Raw genomic sequence first — 17,207 nt, 5'->3', positions numbered from 1 at the left:
AAGCAGCATTTCCCAGGAAGCTACTGAGAAATCTGCCAAGATTGAGCGCATGGCACATGAGGAGCAGACCTTTGCAAGGGAAGTTGGGTCTGGCAATGCAGAGGTGGACTATGGATGCTTGAAACAAGCGTGTGCAGGAGCCCAGATACCAATTCTGCACCAGACCACAGAAGAAATGAGACCTTTATGGGAGCAGCAGAGAGGACCAGCTTCAAGCCAAAAGCAAAAGCAGCCAGTTCACATTCACAGCGGGATGAGAGGCAGTGAAGGGCGTTGGGCAGAGAAATGGGTCCAGGGACACAGGCGTCCCGTGGCTCACGGATGGGCACCGTGGTCCTTCCAGCACAGTTTCCCTTTCATGCAGGACATTTTCTTCCTGGTGCTCCGCTTCCCCCGCTTGCTCTCGGCCTCTTCAATCATGGCAGTGATGGTTGCGATCATTTCTTCGATGGGCAACGTCCCTGCTCTGTACAGTTCGAGGAGCTCTTGCCTCTTGTCCTGGGGGACATATTTAGAAAACAGGAGGTCCAGCACACAGACCCTCCGCCCCTTGTACTCCCCGACCGACACGGGGACCAAGGTGGTCCTCAAGGATTTCTTCAGCTCCTGCTGCCGCTCCTTCTGCTGGGCTTGCAGGTCTCCATGCGCCTCCATGCCACATTCCTCGCCCAGACCAGCCTCCCTGGGACTCCCGGTCTCCTTGGTCTTCGGCCTTTCTGTTTCTATGATGATGCTGGTGAGAATGCCAACCAGATCCTGAATGGAAAGGGCTTCCATTCTGAATTGTCTTAGAAGCTCTTGCTTCTTCTCTTCTGAGACGTATTTGGAAGAGAGGAGGTCCCAGCAAGACACCATTTGCCCCTGGAACTCTCCGGCTGGCACCACAAAACTCTCAGACCGAAACGCGTCTTCCAAAGAGATGGATTCAGGTGAGCAAATATTCTGGATTTCTTCTGATGATCTTGTCTCTTCTTGCTGACTACTAAAACAAGCAAGTTCGCTGGAATTCTTCTCCTCTGTCCTGTTCACAATGGAGGTGACTATGGTTTCCATTTGGTCAGTGGTGAGAATGCCAGATTTGTACAGTTGTAAGAGCTCCTTCCGCTTCTCCTGAGGGACGTACTTGGAATGGAGAACCTCCCAGATGGAAACCCTCTGTCTGTGGAACTCTCCAGTTGCAACGTTCACCATCTGCGACTTCAGCGACTTCTCCTTTTCTCCCAGCTCCACAGTATCCTTGCTGTCCTCCTCCCTCTCCACTTTGTCAGGTGCATCACAACCCTCCTCCCCATCGGTGTCTTTGGTTGTCTCGGGTGTCGTGGGGTCCTTCCTCTCTCTGGTTCTGGGTTCTGCCAAGAGAGCACCAAGGATGTCTGTGATCTCCTCAGGGGTAAGGCTGCTGTTTCGGTATTGGCTCAAAAGCTTTTCTCGCTTCTCTTCTGGGATGTACTGGGAGAAGAGGAGATCCCAGAGGGAGACCTCCTGGAACTCACCACGTGAAGGACTAGGTGTGATCCCTCAAGGCTATCCCAGTGGTCCTCTGAGAGTGGCATGGGAATCCTCCTTTGTCTTCTCCCCTCTGTCCTGTTCACAAGGCGGTGACTAACGTCCACTTGGTCAGGTAGACACCGGATCTAGTATCTCAGGAGCTCCTCGCTCTCCACAGGGATTACTGGAATGGAGACCCGCCAAGGAGACTTCTGTCCAGGAACCCAAGCGCTAACCTTAACTATCCGGGACTTCAAGGCTTTCCTTTCCCCGCTCCCAGCTCCACAGCATCATCACATCCTGCTCCCCTCCACTTTTCAAAGCATCACACATCATCATCATCTGTCACATCATCCATCACATGGTCTGGAACATCAGGCCATCATGGGATGCTTTCTCCTCTGGTTTGGTGTGATCCCTCAAGGCTCTCCCCGTGGCCCATGAGAGTGTGCAGGGATTCCTCCTTTCTTCTCCCCTCGTCCGTTCACAATGGCGTGACAACGGTTTTCCACGTGGTCATGTGAGAGACACCGATCTGTAGTATCTCAGAGCTCCTTCCGCTTCTCCACAGGGAGTACTTGGATGAGAAAACCCCCAAAGGAGACTTCTTCCAGGAACACCCCAGCACTACCTAAAACGGACTTCAAGAGCCTTCCCTTTCTCCCAGCTCCACATACATCGTCCATCTCCTCCCCTTCCCCTTTCTCAAGTTCATCATCAATCATCATCATCATCATCATCATTCGACAGTCAGTGTAAGTGGGCTGCTTCCTCTTCCAGCTTGGTGTCTGTAGCAGGTTGCTGAGATGTGGTGAGCTCCTCAGAGTCAGGATCCCATTTTGATATTGTTGAAAGCTCTTCCCGCTTCCCTCTGGATTATCGGGAAGGAGAGGAGATCCCAAAGGAACCTCTAATGATCCCTGCCAGACCACCTCTGAATCCGCAATGGTCTTCCCAATGTCCATGTGAGAGTGTGCAGGGAATCCCCTTTGTCTCCCTCTTCTCTTCTGGTGACGAGTTGTGAATGGTTTCCATTGGTCCTGCTGAGAATGCCAGATGCAGATTGCAAAAGCTCAGCCCTTTCTCTCCAGAATAGCCAGAATGGAGTAGATCCCACAAGGAACTGTTCCTGCAACCATCACAACAGGATGATAACAAATCAAGGAATATCGGCCCTCTTGGTGTTCTGTTTCAAACATACTGGGATTCTGGATGTATTGACTTCGTTGAGATTCCTCATTTCGTCCTGGCCTGCTGTTTGACTATCAGTTTCCGTAGTAAGTGTGGTATGCATTTAAGTTTTCCTTCAGCCTCACTGTGGCGATCCATGGCGTGCACAAAAATTCTTCCTTCCGAAGAGAGACACATGAAAAGTTAGGCTCCCGAGAGAAGCCCTCCATACTTGGAACCTTCACGGTGGTTACTCAATATTCCGCAGCCAGCAATGTGATGCAGAAATCATAGTGGCGAGACTGAGAATTGGATACTTCCTGGCTCAGCTGAAGGATGGCTAATGTGAGAACGTGTTCCATCTCCTCCTCGTTCTGTTACAATGCAGTACCACAGTGTCCATTTGGTCAAATGGTGAGGATACAGAAGCGTAGAGTGCAAAGCTCCTCCGCTTCGCCCTGAGGGATTACTTGGAGGAGAAGCTCCCAGATGGAAACCTTCTGTCCAGGAATCCCAAACATACTTCCACAATCCGGGACTTCAGGGCCTGCCTTTTCCTCCTCCAAGTTCCAATACAAGCCACACCTTTTTCTGAGATGACTCAGGACAGTAGCATTACAACAAAACAACCTTCTCTAACACCACGTCCCCAAGTCGTCCACCAGCTCCGAGAGATAAAGTTACAGAAAGCCAGTGAGTTCCTCTGGTGTTAAATTACACGCTCTGTATAGCTAAAAGTTCCTCCTTTTCCCATCAGAAATGTACGGGGAAAGAGGAGATACCAGAGGGAGACCTCCGGCCCTGGAGCTCACCAAACGGAAGGACACGGTGAATCCCAAGGCTCTTCCCAGTGGCCCATGAAGTGTGCAATGGGATTCCTCCTTTGTCCTCCCTCCTCTGTCCCTGTTCACAATGGCGTGACTATGTTACACTGGTCATGGGGAGACAAACCGGTCTGTAGATCTCGGAGCTCCTTCCGCTCCCACAGGATGTCTGAATGGGAACCTCACAATGGAACTTCTGTCCATGGAACCCCCACAGCTACATAACTATCCGGGAATTCAAGGCTTCTCCTTTCCCCAGCCAACAGCATCCTCACATCTTCCTCCCCTTCCACTGTTCAAGAATCACATCATCATCAGCAATCATCTATGTCACACACCATCACACACGGCGATAAACATGCACGGATGCTTTCTCTCCTGTTGTGGACCCGCAAGGCGCCCCCCAGTGTTCCTCAGAGATGGCATACCTCCGGTCCTCCGCCTCTTCCTGGCCACAAGGCTGAACTACTTCCACTTGCATGGAGACACCGATCTGTAGACCGAGCCCGCCCGCTCCCACAGGGTTACTTAATGAAAACTCCAATAACCCCATGAACTCCCCACAACTACCGAACCCGACCAACTTCTCCTTTTCTCCCAGCGCCACAAGCAGTAACACATCACCCTCCCTTTATCTTCTGGCAAACAAACACCATCAACATCACATCATCACACATATTTCTAACACATCAGAGGGATCGCGGTGAGCCCCCCCGCGGCCCGAAGGAGACACCAGTGTTGGTGCCCCCAACCCTCCATTGGAACGACACAGAAGCTCTTCCCTCTAATTCAACTTCCAGATAAGAGGAGCCCCAAAGGAGAAGACCCCGCAAACCACCAAACAACTGACAACGAGACCGCAAAGCACTCCCATGATCTCCGGGGAAGACATCCAGACGCTCCCCCCGTGGTGCCACCTGCGGACCCTACACATTAACCACGAGCTCCCCTTCTGATGAGCTAAGGACTTAGCACTGGCAAGGAGGCAACCCTCCTTGGACAGACCGTAATTCTGGCCTCTCGTCAGAGTAGTAGAGGACAGGTCCACACAAGACCCTTCCCGTCTTCCCCCAAGGTTACAGCCCTCGCCAGTCCCTTATGACACCATCCCACCCGTATGGACGCTCACATAGCCCAGCCCCTCCACCTCCCCTCGTACATGACTGAAGGATTCATCCTCCAAGGACGCCACAAAGCCAGCCCCGAAGATCAAAAAACCCACCGGGAGACCTCTTGACCCCTGGAAAGGTCCAAGCCCACCCGTCTGGAAAACTGCACGGACCCTCCTCGTGTCTCGGGAATGGAAGGAAAGAACCCTTGTCACCTACCACAGCACATCAAGAGTCCTTCCAGATCGGGGAAAGCATCGCAGCAGAGCGCAGTAGTCCAGGTTTTTTCGTGAGTGTTGGGGTCAAAAGAAGCCGTTGTGTCGTCTGTGGTCCGAAAGGACCGGTTCATTCCTCATCAAATAGCACCGCTTTGTATGCAACCTCCACGGGAAGGCGGTGGCTGTGGATGGGGTCAATGATATGCCCCCCCGTGGCAATTGGGCCCCAGCAGGCGGATGCAGCGATCCTTGACGATGAGGCATTTCTTCAGGCCTGGAAAAGGGAGATCTTGCTTCCTGTGTAGGGTCCGGGCAGCCGGTCACGGCCCTCTCTGCGAGAGAAGCTTCTCCCGAAGCTCGCGCCCCCACAAGCCCGCGGAGACGGCATTCCTCGAACAGAGATTTTCCTGTTATTTCACAGGGTCCAGGATGAACCCGTGGCAGCCTGAGCCCCAACAGCACCGGGCCGTGCCTGCCTCAGAGGCTCTTCCACATGGCCTGGTAGATGGTCAGCTTCTCCGTCTTGGAGGGGTCAGACCTGGATGGGGAACCGCACGCCAGCAATGCACTCGTTGCCTTCCGGGCAGCGCTTGACAACGAGTCCATTTTTGGTGATCTCCTCACAGTCTTGGTGCCCTGGGTGAGGTTTTGAGAGGGTCCTGGTCAATGATCTGGGAGCTGAAGAGCTCTGAGGCGGTCACCTGCCTCCGCAGTCCAGAGAACTTCAGCTGGTTGCTCTTCTCCTCCATCTCCTCAATCAGGCTGGGGATTATTTGCACAAGCTCCGCTGGGCTCAGCAATCGCGACCAGTATTTCTCCAGAACGCCGGCCTTTCTTCCTTCTCCACGGTCACATATTTGGAGAAGAGGAGCTCCCATGCGAGCGCCTGCTCCCTTGGAATCTCGCCGCAGGCACTTCTATGCTCAACCAACGTAGGGCGTTTTTCAGGTACCGTCCTGTGGCAAACTGAGCTCCACCATCCTGGGCATGAGTCCAGCCACTGGCCGGACTGCTGCCCTCTTCTGCTACTTTCCCAGGAACTGGGATCCTTCTGTGTTAGCAGGGGCGCCAGTGTGACAATCATCCCTCATGCTCAGGATCCCGTAACGGTACTTCATTAAGAGCTCCTCCCTTTGGGTCACTGGGATGTATGGGGAGAAAGGAGATCCCAGAGGGAGACCTCCGGGGCACCTGGAACTCACCAACCGTAAGGACTAACGGTGTGATCCCTCAAGGCGTCTTCCCAGTGGTCCTCATGAGAGTGTGCATGGGATTCCTCCTTTGTCTTCTCCTCCTCTGTCCTGTTCACAATGGCGGTGACTACGGTTCCACTTGGTCAATGGTGAGGACAACCGAACTGTAGTATCTCAGGACTCCTTCCGCTCGCACAGGGATGTACTGGAATGGAAACCTCCCAATGGAACTTCTGTCCATGGAACTCCCCAGCAGCTACCTAACTATCGGGACTTCAAGGCCTTCTCCCTTTTCGTCCCAGCTCCACAGTATCATCACATCGCTTCCTCCCTTCTCTTCTTTGTCAGTACATCAATCACATCATCATCACATCATCATGTCTGGACACATCAGGTTTCAGTGTGCTTTCTCCTCTCTGGTTTTGGCCTGTAAGCCCAGAGATGTTGGTGAGCTCCTCCAAGTCAGGCTGCCATTTATGGATCTGACTCAGAAGCGCCTCGTCCTTCCCGTCTTGAAGTCGAGACTTGTCCAGAGAAGAGGAGCACAAGGGAGAAGTTTTGACCCTCAATCCACAAAAAATCAACTTGTTACAAACGGAGACCGCAAAAGCACGTTCCCAATTTGAAATCTCCGGGGAAGGCATTCAGAACGCTCCCTCATCCTCTATCGTTTCCATCTCTTGGTCTGGACCCATACTTTTACATTAAAGTTCCTAACGTGTATCTTCTTCCGTCTTGATGAGGGCGGTAAGGAGCGTAGCAGCTGTCTATAGGTAGCACACTCCTTGGTTACAGATCCAGTAATGCACCCCCTTTCCTCTTTTCTTCAGTGATGTAGTTGGAGAGGAGCAGGTCCACACATGACCGGCTGTCCTGGTGCTCTCCGCCGGATATGGCATGCCGTGGGGATGCAAGGCCCTCGCCAGTCCCTTATACATGCCCAGGTCGTCATCTTTCGGTGCGGTACGCTGGTGCCCTTGGAGCTTCCGGGGGCCCGGTGGCTTGGCACGCTTTTCTCTGTCCCTCAGGACGGTGGTATGAGGATTGGTCAGGTCTTCAAAGTTACGGTGCCATTTTGTATTGGCGTAATAGCTCCTGACTCTTCTGGAAGGATGTATCTGGAGAAGAGGAGTTTGGACCTCTTACCCGGAAAAGGCCAACCCACCCTGGTCTAGGAACTGCAAGGACTCCTCGGTCTCGGTGAGATGAAGGAGAAGAACCCTGTCCACACATGCAGCCTCAAGAGGTCCGTCTCAGGTCGGGGAAAGCACGCAGCAGGAGCTGCCATTAGGTAGTTTTCGTGATGTTGGGGCAAAAGAAGCCTTGTGTCGTCTGTGGGTCGAAAGGACCCGTTTCATTTCCTCATCAAAGTAGCCCCGCTTCGTATGCACCTCCACGGGGAGGCGTGGCTGTGGCTGGTCATGCTGCCCACCGTGGCCTTTGGGCCTCCAGCAGGCGGATGCCCAGGTCCTGACGAAGCCTTTCTTCATGGCCTGGAAAAAGGGAATCTTGCTCCTGTGTAGGAGGTCCCGGTAGCCGTCACGGCCTCTCTGCGGAGAGAAGCTTCTCCCGAAGCTCTGCCCCCACCACCCACGGGAGACGGCTTCTCGAAGAGAGTTCCTGTTATCACAGGGTCAGTATGAACCCGGTGGCAGCCGAGCCTCCAACAGCACCAGGCGTGCCTGGCTCAGGAGGCCTCCACCGGCCTGTAGATGGTCATCTTCCCTCTGAGGGTCAGACCTGGATGGGCCCAGACGCCGCAATGCAGCTCGTGCCTCCAGTATCGCTGACCGAGTCCATTTTGGTGATCCCCAGTCTGTGCCTGGGTGAGTTCTGACGAGGTCCTTGTCAAGATCTGGGAGCTGAAGCGTCTGGGGGTCACCTGCCTCCGCAGTCCAGAGCACTTCAGCTGGTTGCTCTTCCCTCCTATCTCTCAACAGGCTGGTATATTTGCAAAGCTCTTGGTGCCAGCAATCCGCGACCAGTATTTCCAAAGCCCTGCGTTTCTCCACAGGTCACAATTGGCGAAGCAGGGCTCCCATCGGACCCGCTCCCTTGGAACCGCCCGCAGGCACTTCTATGCTCACCCAGACGCTAGGCGTTTTCAATGTCACGTCTGTGGCCAAACTGAGCTCCACCATCTGGACCTGAGCCAGCCACTGGCCGACTGCTGCCCTCTTCTGCCTACTTTCCCAGACGGAATCCTCTGTGTTAGCAGGGGCGCCCCAGTAGTGACAATCACTCCCAAGCTCAGGATCCCGTCACGTACTTCATTAAGAAGCTCCTCCCTTTGGGTCACGGGCTGTACCTGAGCGAACGAGGCGATCCCAGAGGGAGACCTCCTGGCCCTGGAACTCACCAACGGAAGGAACACGGCCTCGTGATCCCTCAGGCGTCTCCCAGTGTCCCATGAGAGTGTGCATGGGATTCCTCCTTGTCTCCCTCCTGTCCTGTTCACAATGGCGGTGACTCCGTTTCCACTTGGTCAATGGTGAGGACACCGGATCTGTAAGTATCTCAGGAGCTCCTCCCTTCTACACGGATGTACTTGGCATGGCGAACCTCCCAAATGGAGACTTCGTCCCATGGAACTCCCCCCGCAGCTACCTTAACTACCGGGACTTCAAGTCCTTCTCCTTTTCTCCCGACCACACGTACACACATCTTCCTCCCTTTCTTCTTTGTCAGTACATCATCATCATATCGCTGGACACATCAGGTTTCATGTGGTGCTTTCTCTCTCTGGTTGTGGCCTCTATAAGGATGTTTGTGAGCTCCTCCAGAGTCAGGCTGCCATTTTGAAATTGGTTCAAAAGCTCTTCCCGTCTGACCTCTGAGATGTTCCCAGTTAAGAGGATCTCCCATATCGTTGACTGCTCTCTGTTCGCCTTTCCTAAGTGTATAGGCAATTTGGTAGTTTTCAACATTTGTTCAGTATCTTCTCTCTCCTTGATGATGTTTAGGAGGATAGTTATAATTTCCTGAGTAGTCAGTTTTCCAGCTCTGAACTGTCTGAGTATTTCTTCCCGTTTGTTGTCAGTGATGTATCTAGAGAAGAGAAGGTCCCAAAGTGATGTCTCCTTTCCTTGGAAATTGCCTGCACTAACTCTTGTTGTTGTTGACTTCAAAGTCTTCTTTACATTTTCATCCAAGTCGAAGGCACTGAAACCATCATGTTGAACTTGTAGCATCCTAAGTCCAGTGTCTGGGTCAGGAATGCATCTCTCCAGCAGCTGCATGTATGTCAAGTTCTCATGCGTGTTGGGGTCAAAGAAGCCCTTGGTATCGTCTGTGGAGTCTGAGAGGGTCTGACTCATTTCCTCGTCAAAGTAGCCTCGTCTGTAGGCCACCTCAACTGGCACTCGATGGCTGTTGACGGGATCAATGATGCCCCCGGTCGCAATCTGGGCCTCCAGTAAGCGGATGCCGTGCTCTTTGAGGATCAGCTCCTTCTTCATTGCCTGGAAGAGGGAAATCTTTTTCCCAGTGTTGGGGTCTGCGTATCCCGTGACTGCTTTCTCTGCAGAAAGGAGCTTGTGAAGAATCTCTGCCCCCACAAGACCTGCAGAAACGGCTTCTTCGACTGAGAGTTTCCTGTTCTTCAGAGGGTCAGTGATGAACCCAGTGGCGGCCTGAGCCTCCAGCAGCACCAGGGCTGTGCCTGGCCTCAGGATGCCCTTCCACATGGCCTGGTAGATGGTCATCTTCTCCATCTTGGAGGGGTCAGACCTGGATGGGACCAGCACGCCAGCAATGCAGCCTGTGCCCTCCAAGTACTGCTTCACCAAATCCATCTGGGCGACGTCTTGTGCCGTCTGTCTCCCTTCCTCCAGGTTCTTCATGGTGTCTGCGCCAATGATGTCAGCCTTCAGTAATTCTGAAGCGGTGACTTGCTTCCGTAGCCCTTGGAACCATATATCTCTTCTGTTACCTTCTTTTTCTTTTATTATGTTCAGAATTTCATTAGTGATATGTTGCAGAACAGCTGAGGATTCTGTCTTGTACTTTTTAATCAGCTCTTTCCTCTTTTCTTCATTAATGTAGTCTGAGGAAAGAAGCTCCCAGAGAGAGACGCTTTGTCCTTTGTACTTCCCAAGCGTTATGTTAACCTTTGTAGATGAGAGAATGTTTTTCGTGACCTTATCTACATAGAAATATTGCCCCTTGTCCAGCAGCTGGAGGAGGTACATCCCTGTCTCTGCGTCCTTGACACACCTGGACATGAGCTGAGCATAAGTGATCCTTTCCTGAGTGTTGGGATCCACAAAGCCTTTGGCAGCGTATTCTGCATCAGAAAGCAAGAGGAAAGTGTCTTCGTCCAAATGGCCCCGCTTATATGCCACTTCCACAGGGATGCGGTGGCCGTACAAGGGATCGAAGATGCCGCCCGTGGCAATCTGGGCCTCCAGCAGCCTCAGAGCAAGGCCTCTCTCTACCATGTTTTTCTTCATGGCTTGATAAAGAGACAGTTTGTTCCCTGTGAAAGGGTCAGTGTACCCAGTCACAGCCTTCTCTGCAAGCAGAAGCTGTTGGTGAAACTCTTTGCCCACAAGCCTCTCAGAGACGGCCTGGTCAACAGGAAAGGTTTCCTTCTTCACCGGGTCAATGATGAATCCTGTGGCTGCCTGCGCTTCCAGCAACATCAGAGCATTTCCTGGTGAGACAAGGCCTCCCTTCATGGCTTCGTAGAGGCTCATCTTCTGCTTGCTGGCTGCCGCTGAAACGCCAGCGATGCAGCCGGTTCCCTCCAGGAACCGTTTCACTGAGTCCTTGCGGGAAAGCTGCTGAAGGGCACCGTGATGATGATGGAGACCGTCCAGCGTTTTCTTGTCAATTATCTCTGCGTTGAACAGCTCCGCGGCCGACACGTCCCCCCTGAGTCCCTTCAGGCAAAGCTTCTGTGCTTTCTCCTCCGTTTCCTCAACAATAGCAGTAATAGTTTTCCCAAACTGCTCTAATGTCAAGCTCTTGTACTTGTACTGACGAACCAACTCTTTCCTTCTCTGTTCTGGGATGTATGGGGAGCAGAGGAGGTCCCACAGGGAGACAGCCTGGCCTTTGTACCTGCCTACCTGCATCTGCATAGGTTGGGATTGCAGGAACTGTTTTGTCGCCTCGTCGATGTAAAAGTACCTTCCGCCTTTCCTGACTACTTGCAACATATATAGCCCTGTCTCTGGGTCTTGGACACATCGTTCTAGCAGCTGCAGGTATGTGAGGTTCTCATGTGTGTTGGGGTCAAAGAAGCCTTTTGTGTCGTCAGTGGGGTCTAAAAGAATTTGGTTGAGTTTTTCATCAAAGTAGCCTCGTCTGTAGGCTACTTCCACAGGAATGCGGTGGCTGTGGACAGGGTCAATGATGCCACCGGTGGCTATCTGGGCCTCAAGCAGGCGGATGCCGTGGCTTTTCACAATGAGCTCTTGGTTCATGGCCTCAAAGAGGGAGATCTGCTCTTTGGTGTATGGGTCTCTGTATCCCGTCACAGCCTTTTCTGCACTCAGCAGCTTTTCATAAACCTCTCTTCCAATCAGCCGTGCAGCCATGGCCTCATCTACTGACAACTTCTTGTTCTTCACCGGGTCAATGAGAAAACCAGTAGCCGCCTGGGCTTCCAGCAGCACCAGAGCGGCCCCTGGCCGGAGCAGCCCCTGCTTCATAGCCTGGTAGATGCTCATCCTTTCGTTGCTTGGCTGAAGAAGGACTCCAGCGATGAAGTTCCCACCCTCAAGGTACCGCCGGACAGAGTCCATCTCAGTGACCTCCTGGACCGTTTTCTTTCCTTGGCTGAGGTCATCCAGAGTCTCCTTGTCTATGAGCTGTGACTGGAAGAGGTCACTGGCAGACACCTGTTTGCGCAGACCCTTGAAGGAGAACCGCTTGCCCTGCTGCTCTGTCTCTTCAATTATCTTGGTGATGACTGTTATTATTTCTTGAAGCGCCTCAGCGTTCTCCTCTTTGTATGTCAGCATCAGCTCCCGGCGCTTGCAACTGGCGATGTACTCTGAGTTGAGCAGATCCCAGAGAGAAACCTCTTGGCCTTTATATCGCCCAATGTTGACACAGACCGTTACAGATTTCAGTACCTCGATGGTTTGCCTGTCCCCATAGAAAGCTGCATCATCAGAGAGAGGGAGCAGCAAGAGTCCGGTCCCAGCATCCTGGATGCACCTGTCCTTCAGCTGTTGATAAGTCAGGCTCTCCTGTGTATTAGGGTCAAAGAAGACACGGGTGTCGTCGCTCTGTTGAGAAAGGGTCTTGTGCATTTCTTCATCATAGAAGCCGTGCTTGTAGGCAGCAGGGAGAGGAAGGTGAAGGTGGTGGCTGGGATCAATGATGCCACCTGTGGCCAGCTGAGCCTCAAGCAAGGGGATGCCAGCTGTGGCAGGGATCAGCTCCTTCCTGACTGCCTGACACACCGAGATCGGCTTTCCCGAGTAGGGATCCAGGTAGCCGGTCAGTGCTCGCTCAGCCTGCAGCAGCTGCTCCATCAGTTCTTTGCCCACAAGGCCAGCTCTGATGGCCTCTCCTACATCAAGCCTCTGGCTTGTCACTGGGTCTGAGATGGAGCCTGTGGCTGCCTGTGCTTCCAGCAGCCTTGCCCCCATGCCTGGCAGGAGGAGGCCATTCTGTATCGCTTGGTAAATCCCCATCTTCTCTCCGGAGGACTGGTCGAAGACTCCAGCAATAGCCCCGGTCCCTTTCAAGTACTTCTTCACGCTTTCCATCTCCGAAACCTCTCTGGCTGTTCTCTTCCCTTGAGCCAGCTCTGTAAATGTCTGCTCTGAAATGATGCCAGTGTCCAGAAGCCAGACTGCAGGGACTGCACCTTTCAGGCCTCGGAAGGTGACCTGGGTTTGAGCCTTTATTTCTATTTCCTGAATGTGTTCTTGGATGAGGGTAATGAGTTGCTGGAGCGAAAGTGCCTCGGATCGGTACTTCTCAAAGAGGTCTCTTCGCTGCTCCTCGGTGAAATAGCCAGAGTGGAGGAGCTCCCAGAGGGTGACCCCCCGGTCTTCCACAAGGGTGGCCCTGAAGAGCTCCTCAATCTGCTCATCGGTGCAGACGGGAGAAGCCGCCGCCTGTGACAGAGGCAGCAGGTGAATGCCAGATGCGTCATCCTTCTGGCACCGGTCTATCAGCTGGCTGTAGGAAACCGTCTCTCTTCTGTCAAGAGTGCTGAATGCTTTGGTGTCACTGCTTGGGTTTGAAAGCGCTTTGTGGAGGTCCTCATCCAAGTAGCCTTTCTTCTGGGCAAATTCTACTGGGACATAGTGGCCACTCTGGGGGTCAATGACACCGCCAGTAGACAACTGGGCATCCATCAGCTGTAGAGCCCGCTTGTCAGGCACAAGACCCTTCTTCATAGCCTGGAAGAGGGAAATCCTTTTGCCTGTGAAAGGGTCCCTGTAGCCAGTGACGGCTTCTTCTGCACGCTGCAGCTTCTCATACAGCTCAGGACCAACAAGGCCTTCCTTCACGGCATCGTCCAGGCAGAGTTTCTGGTTGCTCACAGGGTCAACGATGAAGCCAGTGGCTGCCTGCGCCTCCAGCAAGGGTAGGGCCACTCCTGGCAACACAATGTTCCTCTGCATGGCTGCATAGAGGCTCACTCTTTCATTGGAGGGCTGCAGCACAATCCCCCCAATGCTGCCGGTGCCGTAGAGGTACTTTCTGACAGACTCCATGTGCAGGACCTCCTCGGGGCTCACCGCTCCTTCCAGCAGTCTTTCAAAGAGGGTCCTGTCAATGATGCCTGTCTCCACAAGGTGATAGGCAGTGACATAGCCCCGTATGGCTGGGAATCTGATGCGGGCCCATTTCTTCATCTCCTCTTCCAGGAGAAGACAGATTTGTTGTAGGGTGACCTTTTGCAAGTGGTAGTGGTTGAAAATTTCCCGCCTCTTTCCTTCACTGAAGTACTCTGAGTTCAGTAGATCCCACACCGAGACCCTTTGGCCTTGGAAACGCCCGTACTTCACAAAGAGCCAGGAGCTCCTGAACGCTTGCTTGGTGGCATCATCAATGAACTGGCGCTTCTTGCTGTTCAGTGGCAGGAGGCAGAGGCCTGTGGTGGGCTCTGTGATGCACTTCTCCTTCAGCTGCAAGTAGGTCAGGTTCTCGTGAGTGTTTGGGTCAAAGAAGCCCTTGGTGTCATCACTGGGGTCCGAAAGGATCAGGTTCATCTTCTTGTCAAAGTAGCCCCGCTTGTAGGCTGCCTCCACAGGCAGGCGGTGGCTGTTGATGGGGTCGATGATGCCTCCAGTGGCAATCTGGGCTTCCAGAAGACGGATGGCGTGTTCCTTGACAATAAGGTCCTTTGTCATGGCCTGAAAGAGAGAAAGCTTGCACCCGGTATAGGGATCCCTGTAGCCAGTGACGGCCTTCTCGGCTGCCAGGAGCTTGTCGAAAACGTCTGGTCCAATCACATTGGCCCGCAGAGCCTCATTCACAGAGTATTTCTTGTTGGCAGCAGGGTCAATGATGTATCCGGTGGCAGCCTGAGCCTCCAGGAGGATGAGGGATGTCCCTGGCCGCAGAAGGCCTTTCCTTTTTGCCTGGTAGATGCCGATCTTCTCCTGGGAGTCTGGCAGGAACAACCCGCTGATGCTTCCAGTCCCTTCCAAGTACTTCTTCACTGTGCCCATGTTCACAACATCTTTGGCCAACGTCTCCCCATGGGTTAACTTCTCAAACAAATCTTTGTTGATGATTTCAGAGCTCAGGAGCTGGGCAGGGGTCACCTTGCTCCTCAGGCCTTCAAAGGTGATCCTGGGGTTGGCAGAAACCTGCCAGACAGTGTCACGGACTGTGTCAGCCAGTCTGTGAATGGAAAGACCCCCAGAACGGAACTGCTGGAGGAGAGCTCTCCTCTGCTCTCTTGTGAAGCAGTCTGAAAAGAGGAGCTTCCAGAGTGAAGTGGACTGCCCTTTGAACTTGCCATAGGCCACAGGGACTGCTCTGTTTCTCAGGACAAGCTGTGTCCTGTGGTCAATGAAGTGATGCTCCCTCCCAGGGTCACCATAAAGGGGGAAGAGGCAGAGCCCCGTGTCTGGATCAGTGACACATCTCAGGAGCAGCTCTGCATATGACAAGTTCTCCTTTGAGTTGAGCTCAAAGAAACCACGGAGGTCATCCATGGGCTGGCAAAGGAGGCTGTGTGTGTCTTTGTCTAAATGACCCCTCTGGCAGGCCATCTCCACAGGGAGACGGTGGTGTGTGTGGGGGTCAACAATGCCACCCGTGGCAAGCTGGGCCTCCAGCAGGAAAACACCAGGATCCCGGGGCACAAGACCCTTCTGCAGGGCTTGAAACAGAGAAAGAGTCTCCCCGGTGTAGGGGTCTCTGTACCCTGTAACGGCTCTCTCGGCTGACAACAGTTTCTCATAGAGTTCTGGCCCCACCACTCCCGACCGGACAGCTTCATCAAGGGAAAACCTCTCGTTCTTTACTGGGTCTATCAAGCCTCCAGTTGCAGCCTGAGCCTGAAGGAGAATCACAGCGGTGCCTGGCAAGAGGAGGTGTTCTGATAAAGCCTGGTACAGACTCTTGCACTCATTAGTTTGCAGGACGGCGACACCAGCAATGCTGTTTGTCCCTGACAAGTACTGCTGCACAACATCCATCTCCGCTACCTCCTGAGCTGTGAGCTCCCCGTTGTGGAGGGCTTTGAATGTAGCTGAATCAATGATGCCAGAGTCCAGCAGCTCATGGCTGCACACAGACCCTCGCAGTCCAGGGAAGGAGATTTTCAGTGGCAGAAGCAGCAGACCTGTGGCTGGATCTGCAATGCACCTTCTCATCAGCTCTGTGTAGGTGACCTTCTGGTTACTGTTGGGGTCCAAGTAGCCCTTGGCCTCCTCATTCTCAGGATCAGAAAGGGAGTTATGCAGATCCTCATCAAGGTAGCCATGTGCACTGGCCTCATGAGGAGAGACGCGGTGGCGAGTGATGGGATCAATGATGCCTCCTGTGGCTATTTGGGCTTCCAGGAGACGGAGACCTTGTTCTCTTCCAACCAGCTCTTTCTGGATGGCTTGGTAGAGTGAGATCTTCTCCTCTGTGTATGGGTCTGTGAAGCCAGTCACTGCTCGTTCTGCACACAAGATCTTCTCCTTCAGTTCTAGCCCTACCAGCCCCAGGGCCAATGCCTCTGCCACGGGGACCAGCTGGTTTCTTACAGGGTCAACAATGCCACCTGTGGCTGCCTGGGCCTCCAGAAGGGCTAATGCAACGTCAGGCTGCAGCAAATGCTCCTGGACAGCATCCACGAGACTCACTGTCTTGCCAGAGGCCTCCAAATAAACTCCTGAGATGCTCCGGGAGCACATTTCTCCCACTGTTGCTTCTGTGTCACTGGTGAAAGAGGAACAGCCCCCTGGCATGGGTGTCAATCTTACTTGCCCCTTGGCAGCAACTTGCCTTGTCGACGATCTGAGTGTGCAAGCGTTCGTCTCGTGCGCAGGGAGATGGGCCTGTTCTGTTCTGGGACAGGAAGTGTCTTTCTGCAAAGAGAGTAAAGAAAAGGCAATGTCAGTGATGTGTATTTGATTGGCTCCCACCATTAATCTCCTCGCCCCTCCTACTAATCAACTCTCTGTGTTTCCTCCTGTTTCTTTGGAAGAACTCTCTTCGCTGCTGAACTCATCAAAACCCACCACCTACTCTCTTGATCCAATTCCTTCTCGTCTTCTAATCTCTATAGCCCCCTCTTTGTTACCCTCCCTCCTCTATATCTTTAATCTCTCTCTCTCTCCTCGGGTTCCTTCCCCTCGGTCTTCAAACATGCCTTAGTTTCCCCAATCCTGAAAAAACCCTCTCTCGACCCCTCTTCCTTGGCTAGCTATCGTCCAATCTCTCTTCTTCCTTTTCTCTCTAAGGTGTTGGAACGAGTTGTCTATTCACTCTGTCTTGAGTTTCTTGAAACCAACTCCATTCTGGATCCCTTCCAGTCTCGTTTTTGCTCATGGCACTCCACAGAGACGGCCCTTACTAAGATCTTGAATGATCTTTTGCGGGCCAAGGCGAATGGCCTTTACTCTATCCTTGTCCTTCTCGATCTGTCTGCGGCCTTTGACACCGTGGACCACTGTCTCCTAATAGATGTACTCTCTGACCTTGGTTTCTCGGGCCTTGTTCTCGATTGGTTCACATCTTACTTGTCAGATCGATCTTTTTCAGTGGTCTCGGGTGGTCAGACCTCGTCTT

General features: G+C 53.1%; 2 protein-coding genes across 2 annotated transcripts in view; one reads left to right on the top strand and one right to left on the bottom strand.

Annotated features, from left to right (window-relative positions):
• The window catches only part of EPPK1 (epiplakin 1), a 33,252-nt gene extending 16,608 nt beyond the window's left edge, over window positions 1–16,644 (bottom strand). The window contains exons 1-6 of the mRNA XM_042464496.1: window positions 8,694–16,644; window positions 7,274–7,622; window positions 6,939–7,120; window positions 5,742–5,860; window positions 5,348–5,445; window positions 320–1,449 (exon numbers count right to left, since the gene is read on the bottom strand). Of these exons, the coding sequence (XP_042320430.1) occupies window positions 320–1,449; window positions 5,348–5,445; window positions 5,742–5,860; window positions 6,939–7,120; window positions 7,274–7,622; window positions 8,694–16,564 (9,749 nt within the window). The 5' untranslated portion in view covers window positions 16,565–16,644. The remainder of the gene's footprint in view (window positions 1–319; window positions 1,450–5,347; window positions 5,446–5,741; window positions 5,861–6,938; window positions 7,121–7,273; window positions 7,623–8,693) is intronic.
• GRINA (glutamate ionotropic receptor NMDA type subunit associated protein 1) overlaps window positions 1–17,207 on the top strand; it is a 595,197-nt gene that overhangs the window by 262,008 nt on the left and 315,982 nt on the right. The window lies entirely within an intron of this gene.

This window comes from Sceloporus undulatus, chromosome 4 (genome assembly GCF_019175285.1).
Source record: "Sceloporus undulatus isolate JIND9_A2432 ecotype Alabama chromosome 4, SceUnd_v1.1, whole genome shotgun sequence".
NCBI classification, from domain to species: Eukaryota; Metazoa; Chordata; class Lepidosauria; order Squamata; family Phrynosomatidae; genus Sceloporus; species Sceloporus undulatus.
The sequence above is the reverse complement of the archived record's forward strand: the minus strand, read 5'-3'. Positions and strand labels throughout refer to the sequence as shown.